An 18,285-nucleotide genomic window follows, 5' to 3' on the forward strand; every position below is an offset into this window, starting at 1 on the left:
TGATTTCATGTTTTGTGTTGTGCGGTGATTCCGGGCGCGTGGATTACGCAGCATACAGTCAGGAATCGTAACGGAAGTGGGATTAGCCACCGTTTGCGGCCCGTGTGGCGGGTCCGAATGAGGAGAAGGAAAATGGCTGATGCGGTCTGGAGCGTTATAATGCTTTAGAAAAGTATAATTTGTTTGAATGTTTTGTCTATCGTTGTCTATCGATTCGCAGCTTCAAGGATTTCCTTTATTTGACAAGATGCAAAAGTAAAGGTTATAAAAATGTTGGTCAATTTAAGTGGTACTTGTTAAATTATTTGTAAGCCTTTGATAATAAGGCGATAAATAATACGTTAATAGAATAGCGTGCTAGTCCGAAAGGAATTCAAACCAAATTGCAAAACGTTCGGCAGTATTTTTTGTTTTCTAGACACAATTTGAAACTAGAAAATGAATGATATTTTTTACCGCTATTTTTATAAATAAAATTGAATAACATTGATTTTTAAAAACAGGAATATAACCGTTAATAGTTTTAAATACTGCCAAATACTGCTAATATTCATCCATAGCTGTATTTTGTCTATGAAAAACGTGCCAAAAATCACAACCGTTAATTTAAAGGAATTTCATGAAAATCTTCTGAAATATTTCATGAAATGCTTTCAATATGACCAGCGGAGCTCTGTGAGCGTGCTCCAAAATATTTCAAACAATACTCACCACTCATTCAACCGTTGTTTTTCATTAGGTGAGTTTACAATTTAAAACGTGCGATTAAATCAATATGTTTCCCACAAAAATTATGCTCGATTTAAGCTTCAACTATTGCATGAGTTCCTAAAGCATTTCATACAAAGTTTACTAAAAATCTTTAAGCAATTAAATAATGAACAGACACCAATGAAACATAACATTTCATTTACACAATTTTAACACACTTTTAAGCGTGGAAAGAAAATGTATTTGTGATATTTTGCGACAATAAATTAACAATAGAATCAAACATAATTTGTTTTTAAATATACATTCTATATTTTCGTCTGTTTTTAGCATGCAATCTTTTGTTCCTTTATTGACAATATTCTTAAACTAGAAATCTTTCCACACTGTTCCGTACAATAGTAGGTTTTTTTTTTTTGGCCCATTTACTTTCCCGTTCCGTTACACTGGCAAAACGAATCACACTGTCTTAAGTGTTAACAAATGGCCCAACTTTACCTGCGGCACTACGCTGCGATAATTGTGATTGTAACGAGCATTTCACAGTCAATAAAACCAAATGGGAAGAAAAGCAGGGATGCTCTTCAAAATAAACCTTTTCGCCTTATCTATCCTCTAGTCTTTGCTGCTTATCGATAGGAACGGATTTGGATGATTTAATATTAACGCACTAAGCAGTCGCATCATCTGCTGTTCTCGGCTTTTGCAAACTGATTTGGAATTGTTTTCCGAACGTTTTTTCCAGCCAAATCTTGCTCCAATATTTTTGTTTTCCAACTAACACAATCCATCTGGTTTGAAGTATATTTTTCAGTGTGTTTGCTTTGCTTGATGACAAGCACAAAAACATACGCACACAGCCGAGAGTGATGGTTGCTATTTTCAATAGAAAAACAGCAAACCCAACAACAAGCTCGACAATAGTTTTGTTCCACTTTAATTTTTTTCATCTTAAAAATCTATTATAAGGGACGAGATTTGTTTCATTAAAGTGCTACTAATGTATATGTAGAGCTACATTCTCCAGCCAGCCAAGCAAAGAAAAAAAAAACTCCCTCAAATCGTATCAACGTCACAACACTCTTTGTATAATCATACAACTACGATTAGAAGATGTGCGATTGCGGTACGCGCGACGATAGAGAATGTCTGAAATATGCATCGCGAAAAGTGCTCCTTAGACCTAACATAGAAACAGCACGACAATAAATGACGCAATCATTCAGGAGGTCACAGGGCATGAATTGATCCTTACAGCATAAAGTGTAAATATGAGTGACTGGTCCCTTTTCCTGCTACGTTTGGTTGCTTTGTCTTTTATCAGGTGGCTTCTTCTTGTCAAAGTTAGTGTGTAGCCGAAGGGCGACTCGCCAACGGCCCCACGGGATGGGTCCCTTTCACGATTCACGTTTCACCGATGGAGGAGCTATTGGTATATATATCGGAAGGCTTACTTGTCTAACCCGTAGCTTCTAGGTTCTCGCTTGTCACACGCGCAACGTACGTTATCTATCACTTTGGGGGAATTGCTTTTTTTCCAGTTAAGGCGGGGTTTGGTATCACTTTAAACGCTAAAACGCCACCAAAAATCGAATCAGTCAGAATTTCGAACACGCAACAGACGGGCAGCAGGGCCACGTCTCATGGAATCTCACACAGTACCGCACAGACCGGGGAAGGTGGTCTGCGCTTTGTTTGTGTTTTGTTTGTTACAAATGCTGCACGTTTCCGCTTTGGGCTACATTTATCAATGCGTGCTTTCACCTGTTTCACGCTTTAACGATCGTCACATTGCGGCCCTCGATCAGTGGTGCACTCTCCGGTTCGGCCGACTGCGGCGACTGGGGACGATCGGGCAGCGGTTGCTTTTCCGGCTTTTCGAGCAGCTTGTCTACCAGCACGATTGCGGTGGCCGTTGTCGCTTTGCCGTTCTTCTGCTTGTCGCCCGCACCGAGCAGAGGCTTCTCGTTGGAGAGCGCGAACGAACGGACGCCGTTCAGGGCGGCCGGATCCTTGGTACCGATCGTACCGGCTACGCGCCGCCTTCGGAAGAACGTACGCTCCAGTGGGATCCAGAGCAGCATCAGCGCACCGAACACTACCATTGCGATGCCACAGAGCCGCACGATCGAGGGTATGGTTAGCGCTTGGCCGATTTCACCCGCCAGCTCGGAGGGCATCAGCACGTGCTGCTCGAACCATAGCACGGGCAGGAAGACGCGTTTCACATCGGAGAAAAGGCTACCGGAGCAAAAGGAAGGAATGTGTTAGCAAACGGTCCTATAAATTGCCATTCTTCGCACAACTTACTTGATGTTCTCGTACGGTTCAATCATAATGTTTAGCTGCAAGCGTGCGGCTACGTCTAGCGGCACCGAGGTGGTCTGTAACGAATCGTTCCCAACAAAATAGTTAGCACCATTTGCGCTACCTCACCTCACCGTAAGCAGCAAACTTACCGGCTCCATGGACATGTAAAACTGATGCTTATCCTTGGACGGGCTCAAACCCTCCACCTGGTCGAGATAGAACGGATCGGCACCGTAGTAGTGCGGGAAGGACACAAACACGGGCGTACCGAACCGGCAGGACGAGATGTTCAGCACCCCCGAGGGCACGATCTCGCCCGCACTGAAGCAGGCCGTCTCCGGGTAGAGCGTCCCGTTGTCGATCGCTCTCCGATCGCCCGAATACTTGTACGCCTTCAGCCCGTGAATGGTGACTTCCTCCTCAAAGTCGAGCGGCAAGCTGCGGCACATGTCGGGCGTGAACAGCTCGATCGGTCGCTCCTTGGACAGACCCGGTGGGTAGAACTCACCGGCCGATCCGTTCAGCATGCCGCACGTACCTTCGAAAAAGTCCGTCCTCGGCTTGTAGTTCCATTCGCCCATCTTGCCCAGCATGCCGATGTCCTCCACGCCCGTGTGCACGTTGTAGTGGCCGATCAGGTCCGCCGAGTTGTTACGCTACACGGTTTTTTTTGTGGAAAGGGAAAGGGTGGTGGTATAAGTGAATGTGATCGATGATTTTATAACATTTGCTAGTTACCGTGTAGAACCATCCGACACGATCGAACGGCACTTCGTCGGCGTCAAACATGTGTTTGCCCATCAGCACCATATTGTCCTCGTAGCCGTCGAACAGCAGCTCGCCCGCCGTTTTGACTACGTTGATCTTCTGCTCGTACACGTTCAACCCCAGAGAGACACCCTTCTGCTTGAGGTAGCCCCAGTATTTGGACCGTTTGGCTGCCGACTGAAAGTGACCAGATAGAAATGGGAATCCGTTAGAGATCGCAGGTTATGAAGGGAATTTGGGACTATCGTTTGAAGGTGATAGATCTTGCGTAATTCGTTTTAAGGCTGAAATGTGTACTTATGTACGTTTTCCAAATTTTCTTAAAGGCTTATGAATGAAGATCGAGTGATCTTACGTAATTTAAAGCCATAACGGATAATTTAAAATGCCTAGTGCCTAGTCCTTATCTTAATAGAAGTTGCGGCCCATGGAAAAGAGTTTTAACGATCTGTTTTCATGGTATTATATTTGTATTTGTATTACGATTCAATTAATTTGAGCTTTTTGTGATCAATAGTCATATATTCCCTATATGTTCTAAATTAATGATTCAAATCAAATCCAACCGATGAACTTCATTAACATTCCTGCTTACTACGATTGGAAGGAGCAAACAGTGAAGCTGTACAGGTTTCATCCCCAAGCTCATTAAACATTTCAACGGTGAATCACAGTACGATCACATGTTACGAAACCACTCAGCAGTGCGGATAGGAATTCGTTCCATATTGTTTAATGCGTTAGCATGTTCATTAACTCCAGTCTTAATAGCCGGTTCCGCCACCGGCTGCCCGGCTTGTCACGGTGGTGCATTATAGCGGTAATAAGATTGTCAATCCACAGTTCGCACTCAAGCATTGGGGGACTTTTGAATTGATCGTGATCGTGATCGATGAAATGCCTGGATGTACATGAGGTAACTTACCACAGCGACAATGTTGATACTACTAATCACATCGTCCAGGCTGCCGTTGCTGCCCTCCTCGTCGAAGTAGTAGAGGCTCTTCTTCCGGTAGCTCACGGTCGCGTTCGCATCGTGCCACTCGATGTCCACCTTGGTCGGATGCTCGATAAACCGGTACGGGCCGAGCTCCTCCAGGATCGGTTTCGTCGAGTGGTTCGTAATGTCCTCCGGGTTGGTCCAGTTGAAGAAGTACACGTCCATGGCGAGCGGAAACGGTGGCGACACCCAGGAATCGTAACTGCGCGACCCGGGTCGCAGCTTCAGCTCCTATGTTGCGGGCAATAAGGAAGGGGGGTAGCATATTAGCAAAGCGGTTAAACTTCATTCATTCCACATTCAATTGAATCGACCAATCGCGATCGTCCAAGCGCACACCGGCGAGGCAACTGGGGTTAATTGGACAGTCAATCGATCAGTTCGGGCGAGACCTTTCACAATTGAATTTCCCTGTCACTTTCGGTTCAGATCTTGCATAGCTTTCTCGTGCTTCCCTTTTGTCTGGCTTACCTCGTGCAGTATGTCCTGGAAAATGATCGGAAAGAACAGTATGAAGAAGGTCCCGCTGGCAACCAGCAGCAGTCCGGACGATGTAAGAATACACCGCCGGTTACAGAACTCCTTCACGAGCATCTTGCTGCGTCTCGGTGCTGCTGCTACTCCACCAGCTCCTGTCGATGGTGATCTGCAAGTGGATGGAATGGGCACGAAATTAAACCAATTGCTAACCGAGCGCTGCTATCGGATTTGATCGTTTGTTAATTAAATTGCCAATGGTGCATCCGTCGACGTGTGACACAGTTCTCCACCCTGCAGGACCACACAAAGACGCACGTCTGCACCTTTCTTTGTTGTGGGTCATGGGTGCGTGCCGTCGCTTGATCTAGATGTGCCCGAGATGTGTGAGATCGTTCCCAGCCGCCACGGGAAGATGCTGGTGTGTGACATTTTGAATTAACATCAATCAAAATTCAATTTGATCGGCCATCAAGCTATACCCTGCCACCTGCAGTCGCTCAGTGGCACCGGTGCAGCCTTGAACCAGACCCGAGCTCCGGTACGGTACATGAACCATTTATGTACACATCACGGCGAGACATCAGCCGCACAAAGTGTCTTTATTAGAGGCTGATGGCTCATTACAGTTACAGCTCCACCGAGCTTCATGACCTGTCCTGTCGAGATGTCTTTGACGATAGTTGTCGTAAGTGTACTTTAATCGTTCTCAAAACTGGCCAGAACCTGTTCTTGGTGGGAAGATGTCATTCTATCATCCTCTGAGTGTGTTGTTAAGCAAATATTGCCAAAAAAAAACTGGTAGAACAAATTGACATGAAGCAAACAGTATCCGGCTGTATCCAGCAAATAAGAACTCGTTTGTCTTATTCTCCCTCTGGTCTATCGCGATGCTCTTTGTACGTTGGCAATAGATTGACGACCAAACCAAATGAGTCAACGAACATTCCAGCATTACAGCATAAAATATCTTCCTCAAAAACAAAACAAAAAAAACCTCACACAAACACAGCCATATAGCGCTATAGCGTTCAGCGACACCGAATGCGTGACGTTACTTCATGGTTCGTCGACTGATGATCGTCTGCCAAACGTTCGCGTTGGAACCAAAACAAAACCACACAAACAAATTTAAAACCACACAGTACACACACAGACCGGCACCAGTTAATTCACTCATTCATGGATGCTCAATTACATTGTTCGGCCCGCTTGTTCGCCCAAACCGATCGTAACGGGGTAACGGGGTAGTGGCGAGTGAGATGCCGCCGCTTAAATGCCGCCTTCTAAACTACGCACACATGATCGTCGGTTGGCCAATTTCACAACCAAGCCCTGAAAGTTCTCATCAAGCTTCGCATCCGCAACACACAGCTGACCTTGGCTTTGGTGCGTCAAGGTTGAACTTACCACCCAGTCAGCCGGCGAACCAGCCAGCCAGCCAGCCATGGAGCCTAAAACGAATCAATCTTAATGAGAAACTAAAGGGAACGTTGTTTTGTAGATGTTTTTGTTGTTGCTGCTGTCGATGGCTGGCAGACGGATCAAACGTCGGCGAGGAAGCTCGGGAAACCCAGCGTTTGAGCGAAAGATCAGACACACAAGCGACGTGAGTGAGTGTCTTGCGGATAAACAATTAGCTCCAGGAATGTTCAAGAAGGAGGAGTCATTTAGTTTCTGTCAAATCATGGTTTTTATTAGCCAAACGCGGACGATCGCTTAGCGTTGAAAGTGTGTAAAGTGTAAAGGAAGTACTGGGGTAACCATCTTTGCAACGTTCTCATATCGTTAGACCCAGGGGAGCTTAACAATTAAGGAAGCGAGATTAATTTGGCCACTGCCTCTGACTCTCTTGATAGCGCTTTCATTTAACCTTCCGTGATCTTTTAGCTGCAGCAGCCCCACTGGTCAGTTGTTCACTTTGCGCCGATGCTGACGCATCTGACGCGTTGGGAAACATTCATTAGCAAATTTTAAACAAACCTCCGCACGAGCCTGCGAGCTGGTCGGGGGGGGGGGAGCGGGAGTATTTTTGCAATCAAACACTTCGAAACGATGATGATAACCACCGCAAGGGGCATGGCTTTTTGACTGGCCGTTTTGTGCGGCCTCGAATCTCGCGCACATAAACCATGCCCAAATACAACATATTCTCGCACCACCGTGGTTAGGTATGGGTTGGCTCACAGCCTGCGGTTTGATCCACGCAGAATGGTTCCCGTTTTGGGAATGGGATTTGCTCCACATCCGCTCTACTAAACTAGTTTTTTGTTTAGCTCCCAATCCATGCGATTTAAGTCTAATGCCGCACTAAAGATAAGGTGTTACACTAAAAATCCCCAAACGATTTAGAGCCTGCACCTGTTTGCTGCTCATCATCAACACAACCCTTTGCTCAAGGTCGGTGCACAGGTTGAATAGATTTGAAATCGATCCTTACTGATCGTTTCGGCCTGTTTCGACGCCCTTTGCATTGCATCAGATAGTGTCAACCTCACCGTACGCACGTGCACTGCCTCGCGGTGTTTTCATGCGAAAAAGCACACGTCAAAATGTTCATCCTCGTCCTCCCCACTATTTATATCAAATGATAGACGACTGTCACCGCTTTATTGGTATTATCTTATCGAGTGTACACACAGCGAGGCGATAAAATGCGTAAAGAAGGGTTCGCCGCTGGGCTCCGTACGATGATAAGGGGAGTATCGTGAATGGAGTAAACAATAGCGAGAAAAGGGAACTCGGCAAAAGCGGAAAATGTTCAGAGTATCATAACACACAAGCCCTGGAATGCCGTCCCACGTTGGAAGTGTGGCGCGATCATGTCGACAAATCGAATCGCATAATTCAGCAACTTACAGGAAGTAAAAACTTGCAAAAACATTCCAAAACGCGATCGTTTCCTCGCACTATTAGCATTAAAGTTCGGAGGTACAAACATTATCGCCACCGCAAACACAACATAATAGCATCGTTCGAGCCACGCCAATTATCTGGCCGCCTTATCTCACGGCCAATGGTTCCAAATGGTTCGCGCGAGCTTTCGCCTACTCGTGTCGCTTTTGCGTGAACCGTCCGCATTCGGTCCGCAGAAGTGGTTTTATTTTTGGCACACTCGGGGTTTAGGCCCGGCCCAACCCTAGGTGGAGTGTGAGTAAATTGCATTAACGCTACAAAACACGTGCCGGGATCGAGATCGCAACACACGGCTAAGGTCGACCAAATCGGCCAACAATAAATAAGCAACGCAGTGCCGCATCGATCGCATCATTCGTTGCGTGTTTTAAAAAAGGGAGCAAAACCAAATATTGTTTTGGGGTTTGCGATTGAATTTGAAATGATAATAGATTAAAACAGCCAAACAACGGTGCACGAGCGCTACCGAAATTCACACGTTAATTGAAATGTACTGTCAAGTTTGAGCACCACGAGCGTGTTGGAAATGGCCAAACATGACCCACGCGGGGTGGCGTTAAGCCTGTTGCTGGTGCCACTGCTGCTACCGAAATAATCGATTGGTGTCTTTTTTTGTGGGTCACCATAAAGTGCCATCGCCGCGGTGGTTGCATGGGGTGTGTTGGAAAGGTCAACAGTAAAGAATAAACTCAATCATGCACCTTTCGCGCGTGTGTATGAACGTCAGCGGCCTAAATTAAACCATTCTTCAATTCAACAACTTTGTTATTGCCAGAGATAAAGAACATCCGGAAGCAATTGTAAACATGAAATTGTATTGTTTTTTTTTTTGCATAATGTTGTTTTGAAACATTGCTTTCAATTTCGCACTTTCCTTTTCTGGTAACGATAGGGTTTTTTTTCTTATTCGTTTTGTGATCAGAACGGGGTTATTTGGATTTACCGTTCTCGTATAATTGTTGCCAACTGTGAATCTTATATCTCGTGAGAATTAAGAATGTTTATTTTTCATTTATTGATTTTTTAAATAAGTTGTTATTGGAAAACGTGTTTGAAAACAAGAGAAAGAGATGCAAATCCTGATCCTTTTCTTGGATATGTTATACGTAGCTAGAATTCAGCCGAAATTTTATCAGGCGGTGCCCTTTTGGGCACTTTTTCTTTAACTAAGAAAAGCTGTAATATCAATATTTTTATACATTTTTAGTTTAGTCCAAAAAATATGTGTGCAAAGGATTGTTAATAATTAACGACTTTTTTGAATCCTAAGTGAAATACGAACGTCTGCTCTTCAGCCAATGTGAAAAGCAATGCAATTCGAGCTTTTAAAAGTTTGGAGTGGTCCAATAATCTGGTCTAATGTGTTCAATACTCATCCGAACCGATCGTTTAAGAAGTCAAATTAGCGATTCCTTTCCTTTGACATCTTATAATTAACATTTTGAGTGGTATTTTGTGAAATATCACTAAGTTATAAAATGTCACGATCATTTTCATTTGATCGCTTAATCGCTCTTTATGTTATAAACGTTTTCTAATTATTCTAGCTTAGTTACAATAAAAAAGAAAATTTTGAACATCCACTCAAACTCTGAAAAAACTAAATCTAATTGCGTGAGAGATCCAATAAGCTTACTTTTTCTATCATCTTTGTTTTAAGAAGCCACCTCACTAGCATTGGCATTGAATCAGATTCTAATCCGCATGCTTGGATCTAGGCTTGAATCTCATGCTACCTATCACTAATGTTCTCTACACATAAGCTAAAAGAAACAAGAAACTCGTATTATATTTTACACACGCTGATCTGTGTAATGACTAAGTTTGTCGTAGCAATAATTTTATTTAATGTAGTACAACCTGTTTTGTTTACACTTTTTTTTTTGGTTAGAGAATTTAAATGCGAATTTTAAATGGCTATCCTAAATGTCCAACACCATCCGCGACCCCAATTGCAAGCAATAAAAAGGCCCATTACAAACTCGAAATCGCACATCGTAGCTTGTTTCTGCCGAATGATTGCATGTCTGTTAAAGTGGAAGTCTACTGCACAATAGATGGCTGCCAAGTGTCAGCTTGGCAAACTTCTCCTCAACTTTAAACTCCCACCAAATCACGCATATGATGTGCCCTTTTGTCGAGATCCTTAACCGTGTCACTTCAAAAAGGCAACACTTCTTTCCTCGGTTCGCCAATTGGCAAACACTGCAGGCTTTTGTCCGGTGCGGCCCAGACGCGGATAGATCAGACGGTGGGAAATCGTCACCAAAAATCCCACCATGCTCTCCCCTCCTTGCATATTGCAATACGCAATCGAACGCGAGGATCGCGCGCAACCGCTTTGTTGAAAAATAGTGTGCCTGGGCCGCCAGCAAGACGCGAGGCCCCAAGAAACAGGCTGGTGTCCGGTGGAGAAATTGAGTTACGACGAATTAGATCAATTGTGTGTGGCCTTTAATTGACCAATTGGTGCCGTGTCGAGGTGATGAATTGTGCCGTCGTCTATTGCCAAAGCGGCAAAGGTAGCAAAGAATAGCGCCTAGCGTTGAACTAGTTGAATCTTGTGCTGCCGAATGTTAGCTGTTAACGGCAGAAAAAAAGGAATAAAAACCTACAGCTTGACAAGTGGTAAGAAAGGAGGTCAACGACATGTATCGGCATAACAGAGAGCACGATCGCCCGTAATGCTATCGTGACGTTAGTACAGCCAAAATGCACTAACCCTGCTGTACCGTGGTCGTGGTAAATGCATTTAGTTAGTGCGTCCTTGACCGACGCTGTATGCATTAGGGTCCACGGATGTGGTGTGATAGATTTTTTCCTTTTTTTTTTGTTTTTAGTAAGATACCAAAACTGGTTTCTCACGCAATGGAGGGAAATTATTCCGCTTAAAAACTGGCTAGTTCCAGATTATTAATGAAATGGTTGGAACCGGCTTTTTCGCAGCGGCCTTCCGTTTTGGACCATATCGTCCACCAAATGGTATTTCCCCGGGCACCCCACAGCATCCCTAAAATTCATCCGACTACTCGCACACACACACACACACAAGCAGGTTATTAGTCATAGTGCCCGCTAACCTTGGCGGTAAGCGTGCCGAGAATGGGGGAACCATGATTTGACAAAAATTTGGCAACACGAACACAAAAAGTAGCAATGTCACCGTCGTCGTGCCATGACTTCACCCTTTTCCGCGTGCTGCGTGTGCTCGTCAATGCCTGAAACCTGGATGTTTCTATCAAGAGCCCATCGATCGTTGGCACCGTTGAACGATGCGTCTCGTCGGATGCGGATCTGATTGACGGTGGTGGGTAAGACTGGCAGGAGGTGACGGTATTGTCTTGTAAGTAACAACAGTTAATTCTACGCGACAGCGGTGTTAATTGATTGTTTCACTTGTTTCGTTTAGTACCGGATACTGGGTGGCGATGGGGTCGTTAATTCTGGAAAATCGTCTGAAAGACGTCAAAATGGCAAATGTTGTTTACCGTGATCAACTTAAGCAGAAAGAGAAGATGAAGATGTATAATGTTTCCGTAGACTTTTAGCAACAGGTAAAAACAGGTTAATAATAATGCAAATATTTGGCTAAAAGGTGGCAGATGAGTGGGATTCCCCGTATAAGTTTCCCTGTCAAGGTGTTATACCCAACTCTTGGACGTATTAACATTGGAAGAATGACTTCAACGAACTTTCAAACTGAGGATGCAAACGCAGTCAGCACAGAATTGAGTGTTGAACTCATTCTAGAAACAATTCAAATACAAGAATCGCATGAAACGAGTTGCTAAATCAAAATCAACACCCAATAAACCACTCCTCCGCAGGTGTTGGGAATCAGCGCCTCCACACAACAACTAGATATGACGATTTTGGGCAAAAAAAACTCCTCAGTCGCGATTAGATAGAGCCTACCCTGGCTGAGTCGTCCCTTCTCGAAATTAGTCTTCCCCTTGCCCTTTCCAGCTCGGCAATGAACGATCGTGTGTACAAATTACAGCACACACCACACACCAACAACACCTCCAGGGGTGAGCTCCAAACGCGTTTGTCTTATCGCACAGGTGTTGCGAAAACGGTAAGAGAGCCGCAGCAAATGTTGTTTGGGTGATACATGGCTGTTGGTTGTTTTGTTTTTTTTTTACGTATTCTTATTAGCCATTTATCAGCATCATGCTATCGCCTTGCAGCAGCAGCAGCAACAAGCGAGTCGATGACTAAACGGAACGGCGGAGGATTGCAATCAGGAACACCTGTACAAATGTTTGATTTCGTGCAAGCAGCCAAATTTCTACACTGTAATGCCTGAGGCCATGGGAACCTTTGGGGGGATCTTTATGACGAAGTTCAAACCAGTCTCATTTCACACCCTTCTTTGCGGGTTTCTTCATCAAAGGATCGCTTAACAAGTGTTTAACCCAATTAAGTGCCCGCTCCCGTGTTGATGAATGTGTCTGCTCCCGAGGTGTGAATGAAGTCACGGGGACGAGGTCGTACGATGCGCTGTAGAATCGATCACGCCCGTACTGCATCAGGTTGAAGGGCTCGCAGACAGTGCCCCTTCCCGATGGGTGTTGAAATTATTTCCTTCAATCGCTCGTAATCGTACGGTCCAGCCACCTCTCCCCTCTTTTACACGACACCATGTCGCACCAACCGAACTGATAAGCTTCCGACGTAAGCGTTGCGATTTCTTTCCGGTCTGCGGTCTACACACAACTGGCTTGCGCCAACCTGGTGCGACAATGCGCCTAGCCAATGGGGAGCATTCGCGCAAAACGTACCGGTTGCCTTAGTTACCGGACAGTAAGGTGAATCATCGCTCGCTGCTGGTGTTTGAGGTGTTGTGCAAATATAAAGTTCTTTTTATTGCATGTCCAACTGCCGGTGTTGGCATAAATGCCCGACACTACGTCACTTTCGGCCAGCATATCTTGTACACACTGCTGATAATAGCATCAGCCACATTTGCTAACCTTGCGCATAAATTAAAGCTTTCAAAAATTTCGACTTGATTGCCAATAACTGTTAATTTCAACGAGTAGTCAAAAAATCAAGGACCTGGATGAATGTAATTCAACGCGCGTTTTACGTTTCAAACACGATCGTGATCGCATGCGCCTAATGCGCGTGTAAACTAGCATCCAAATGCTGATGCAACCTAATTTTTGTGAAACTTTATTAGTAATTCGTTTTCCAAACAAACACTGCAGTGTCACTCTTACCATGCATTTAATTCGCCAAAAAAAAGTAACTGGACCGGAAAAGAGTAACACGTAAAGTGAGCAGCACCGAAACGTGCACCCGTCAAGCCAAACGTCAAGCATTCAATTTAACGATTCCCCCGCTGTGTGTTGTTGTTGTTTTGCAAGCAAGAAAATTAAATAAACACAATTTTATCAATTCTAAACAAAGCACAAACGCACACATTCCCATCATTAGAACCTCCTCCTTGGAACCATCAAGGGCGGTGGACAGCGATTGACCAGGCGCTTGGAAGAAAACGGTCGCCTCCAAAGCAGCTGCGTTGCGATAATGCCAAACCGAGTGAGCTGAGCCGAGCAGAGAGAGTGGCCAAAGATTCGCGGTTTCGCGGAGGTTCAAGGTTGTGCAGCAGTGGCCCCAAAACGGGAGAGAGGGGGATCATCAAATTCATTTGCTTGTGTGCTATCAATTGCTTTGCGTTTACATCGTCGCGATCGTTTCAGCCGCCCTCTCTCTCGACTAGACCCGCACATCACACAACGCGCCATTCAAAGCGAAGAGCAAACAACATACAATAAAAAAACCCTCTCGTAACCCTGCTCACCCTTTTTTTCCCAGGATGATTAGAAGGATTCGTTGTTGGTGAGCGGCATGGGACGAAACGGTCCCCGCGGGTGCATCCTCCCGGAGATAGCTCTCTAATCATTTCGAAGGGTTCTGAAACCATAAAACTAGCAGCAGCAATACAAAAAACAAAACACACAGAAATTGTCAGCCCAGATGTAATGGCCTAGCGTGTTCCCCACACAAGTAGTTATTATCTATTGAAGAATGTATTATCAGCAATGGGACGGCAGCACGCGGGCCGCGATAGTTTCCGCGTCTTGTCCGATGTTGACAGCAAACAGCGGTTACATTACGGACATGTGTAGAGACGTGTGCCAGAGTGTGATCGTATTTGCTCTTTCTCTCTCCCTGTCTCTCTTGGTACACTTTCTCTCTGTACAGGATTCTAATCTCGGGCAATGTTGGTCATCTGTTAGGGGCAGCAGATTGCAACGAATCCAGAGCACATCGTGCGCATTGCTCCGATCTGTCCGATCAGTGGGATTTGCGGTTTTGCGAAATTTCAATCTTTACGTGATTTTGATTAGCTTTTACTGTCCTTAAAAAAATATTTGTCCTGTCCTTTTAACGGTTACATGACACGGGAGACTTTGCATCTTCACACTCTGTGAAATGTCTTTGTATCAGTGTAGAGCGATCTGGACAGATCAGCGCACTGGCAAGCAATTTATTTCATCAAGCAGCGCTAATGTATGCTGCTGCACCCCCATCTCCGTTGGGTTGGGAGTGTTGGGAGCGCCAACAGCATATGGGCCAAGCAGAATTCTCGAGGCGTAATTGAGTCCCGGCCATCATCCGTGATCTGTCACGAGGGGCAGATTACACAGCGGCACGGCACATGAGAGGAGGTTTTGGGAAGAAACGGAAACGGGCAAACGGATCTCGAAAGTGAAGCTTATCGGTAGTGTCGTGGTGTATCACCCCAATCGTTAAAAACCGATTTTGATAGAACACCAAAGTCCACCAGAGTGACAACACTTTATCAGACCAGATAAGGCAATCCAATCCTCGACAGGCGCTCGTTACCGGCGAACAAGACCAACGACCCTTTTCCGCCGGACGATGGATTTTTTTTTTTCTTCTCCTCCTTAAGCTTAGCTTTTGAGAATCCGGGCAAGGAACGCTTCAAGTGTGGTTTGTTGGAAGTTATTTAACACTCCAGAAGCGATTAGATAGTTCAAGTGTGTGTGTGTGTTTACTAACCTCACTTTACCGATGTCACCGTTGGTGTGGTTGCCGTTGCTGGCCAGCTGATAGACGACGGTGGCTTTCTCCGTGTCAGCGGCCGGATGTTGCCCCGATTGCAACATAAAAACCTTCCTTAATCACTTCCCAGAGCGCGGAGCGGGTCGTTAAACCCGGTTCTTCTATAGTGGAGGCTTCCGAAGGACCTCCAATTCCAACCCGAAGCGCCAAGATCACACAGCCTATTCAGCACAGACACAAACACACAGCAAACTGTCCTTGACGCGTGTATCCTTGGTAACGGCGGGAGAGCAGCAGATTTGCATCAGACGCTCAACACGCACACAATGCCCGAAATGCGTCTTCTTCTTGGTGTAAGCGTTTGCTTGGTTTGCCAACGAAATAAAAGGGTTCGCCTTGTACCCGGTTTTGCGCTGTTGGTCGCGAATAAAACAACGCGTATGCTGGGAAACGCAAAAACTAATACGATGCGCGCGTTTGCGCATGTATGTGTGTGTGTTTGCGTACACTTTCTTTGTTCGTACAAGACGTTATTATTTCCCTGGATAAATAAGTTCTTCCGGTCGCGGTTCTAATTTATCCTTTTATTGTCTCTCTCTCTCGCTCAATCTCACTCCCTTTCAAACACGAATATCACGCGATTTTTGTGTGCGCTATTTTTCGCCACTTTTAAGCACCACGCATCTGGCACGGGAACACTGACTGACGCCGGTACGCGTCACGAATGCACATGTGCACGCAGGCGGATTGCAGCGCTCAAGGTTGCCACCGTTCAACGCACTCCCGAGTCCGAGGAATGATGTTCTAAATTTACTTCTCTCCCTTACCTTGCAACGCGAAACTGTCACTCTGCGGTCACTCGTTTACGCCACTAAGCCACGGAAACGCGGAACCCTTCCCGAACCGTACTGCGTGCGGCACACCAATGACCGGGACTAGCCGAAATTCCGAAACAGATGTTGCCTTGCCCCCACGGACACACGCACACACTGTGTTTGTTTGGTCTTTTGGTTCCGTTTATCTCGTTACACACACACACACACACACCCGTTAGCTATCCGCGATTATGCTGCACGTCGCTTTATCTAGCTGATAACATTTCGGGCACACAGAACGAGCGGGTACGAGCGGCAAAACCGTTGCAACACGGGACACGGGTGGATGCAGGTGGCCAATTGCACTTACGCGGGAATGTGTGACAGTTCCCAAAAAGCAAATCGTCACACTTTTCGGCAACGACGACACACAACGAACGTTTAGCAAACCCGTTGTCTGTAGTACGCTGAGCTGCGTGTGCCTCACTGCTGTCGAGAGCAGAGGAGAACCTAACCGCGACGGCGTCCGCTTAATGATTGACCGAACCGTACGGACGAGCGTCGGTATGAAATACCCTCGGCCGGCCGAATACGCACACTGGCTCTGGCCAAACACTAACACACACACAGACACACATGCACACACAGTGATCGTGTCCTGGGCGCAACCCAAACGAGGATGAGAGTGTGCTGTGTGCGGTGGTGCCTTTCCTCCGTCGCTGGCCGTCGTTCAAATCTCGCTCTAACGAACTGCCCTGGGGATGCAATAGATAAGGCGACAAGGCACGACGGGGCGGACGGGCGGAAAGCACTATGGTATTTAGAACGAAGAAACTGGCTGTGATTGTGGATCTATTATTAGACAGTGTAGTTTTGGTGACAATTATTTGATGATTATTTGTAGTATTGGATGTTTTTATCCACTTTATGGTAATTTAAATACGTCGATTAATTATATAAAAAAAAACATTATATAAGCGAACATTTGTCAGTGTAAGCATCGGTGTAACCAATTTATAATCGATCAATGTTCATGTTGCTAATACAAACAGCAATAAAACACCAAATAAGAATTCTTGACTGCCAACAACTCACGCTTCGTTCACTGTGCATACGGAAGAGGGGAAGAAGTAGGGTCCCCTTCCCATGTGTCCCCTCCGCTCCGTTATGACTCAACGAAAAATATTAACTCGCCGCGCATACATTTACAGTGCGTTGTGGCACTGTGTTCTAATAGCTGCGAAATAATAGTAATTTGAAATAAAAAAAAAATAAAATGAAATTTAAAAGTTTAAACACTTTGATATTTCGTTAATCAGACTCATCCTACTACATCAGTGGTTTTCAACCTTTTTGCAGCTTCCCCCCCCCCCCCCCGCCCCATGTAGGGTGCATGTAGGATTTCATTCCCCCCCTTAAAAGTACATGAGCGTGAGAGAAAGAGCGTAACAATCCATGGATTTTAGCGAAATGTTGATCAAAAATTTCCCACCAGAATAATCATAATTTCCCCCTTTGAGGGGAATTCCCCATCGGTTGAAAACCGCTGTACTACATATATCACCAGATGTTGTTGTTGTTGGAATAGTTTATAGAGGCTTTGGCTCCAACTGAGTTCTTTCGCCTCTTTATATATCACCAGATATGGAACCGTTGATGACGTCATATTTATGGTTTCCCGAACATGACGACTTGGATCATTTCAAGAATATTGCGAAAAATACAATGTGGTGAGAGAAAGAAAAACATCAATATAGAGAGAAGACACGAATTATCCTAGCAACTAATAGAAACAGAGGAGAGCGTAGTCTAGAACGAAGCGTGCAGTATGGGAGAGTTAATGAGAATAATGCTCTCCAAATGCGGCGATGTGACGAGCACTACATTTGCATAGCCAAATTTATGCGACTTAAAAAAAAAGTCGTTTAAAACATGTAATAAAAAACGTGTAATAATAATTATTATAATAATAATAATAATAATAATAATATAATAATAATAATAATAATAATAATAATAATAATAATAATAATAATAATAATAAATTTTGTTTGATAAACACTGCACACATAGTAACAAAATGAAGCATTTTAGTGCTTTACAGAGTTACAAATTTTTAGTAAAAATAGTGTAATTTTAAGCCATATAATTTTAAGCGAAATATCAACAAAAACAATGATTGACATTGACATTTAAATGAATTTAAAACCATCTAAATCATATCTCTCCAAACTGTGGCCTTTTGGGTCA

At 44.8% G+C, this 18,285-nt stretch overlaps 1 protein-coding gene across 1 annotated transcript; it reads right to left on the reverse strand.

Moving 5' to 3' along the window:
• Nucleotides 1-999: 999 nt before the first annotated feature.
• Nucleotides 1,000-16,587, reverse strand: LOC120893880 (protein peste). Its single transcript, XM_040296064.1, has 7 exons — nucleotides 15,218-16,587; nucleotides 5,261-5,435; nucleotides 4,715-5,020; nucleotides 3,760-3,966; nucleotides 3,171-3,677; nucleotides 3,022-3,095; nucleotides 1,000-2,952 (listed from the first exon to the last, which is right to left on the reverse strand). Exons 1-7 carry the CDS (start codon nucleotides 15,322-15,324, stop codon nucleotides 2,481-2,483), a joined length of 1,848 nt encoding a protein of 615 aa, XP_040151998.1. The 5' UTR covers nucleotides 15,325-16,587; the 3' UTR covers nucleotides 1,000-2,480.
• Nucleotides 16,588-18,285: the final 1,698 nt, after the last annotated feature.

The sequence above is a fragment of the Anopheles arabiensis genome, chromosome 2 (genome assembly GCF_016920715.1).
Source record: "Anopheles arabiensis isolate DONGOLA chromosome 2, AaraD3, whole genome shotgun sequence".
Taxonomy (NCBI): domain Eukaryota; kingdom Metazoa; phylum Arthropoda; class Insecta; order Diptera; family Culicidae; genus Anopheles; species Anopheles arabiensis.

What these genes read in the sequence shown, in the direction of transcription:
- LOC120893880 (XM_040296064.1), bottom strand. Translation starts at nt 15,324, where the DNA reads ATGTTGCAATCGGGGCAACATCCGGCCGCTGACACGGAGAAAGCCACC. An exon ending in TCCAGGACATACTGCACGAG is followed by an intron (nt 5,021 to 5,260) that starts GTAAGCCAGACA and finishes CCCGCAACATAG; the next exon opens with GAGCTGAAGCTGCGACCCGG. An exon ending in TTTACATGTCCATGGAGCCG is followed by an intron (nt 3,096 to 3,170) that starts GTAAGTTTGCTG and finishes GATTCGTTACAG; the next exon opens with ACCACCTCGGTGCCGCTAGA.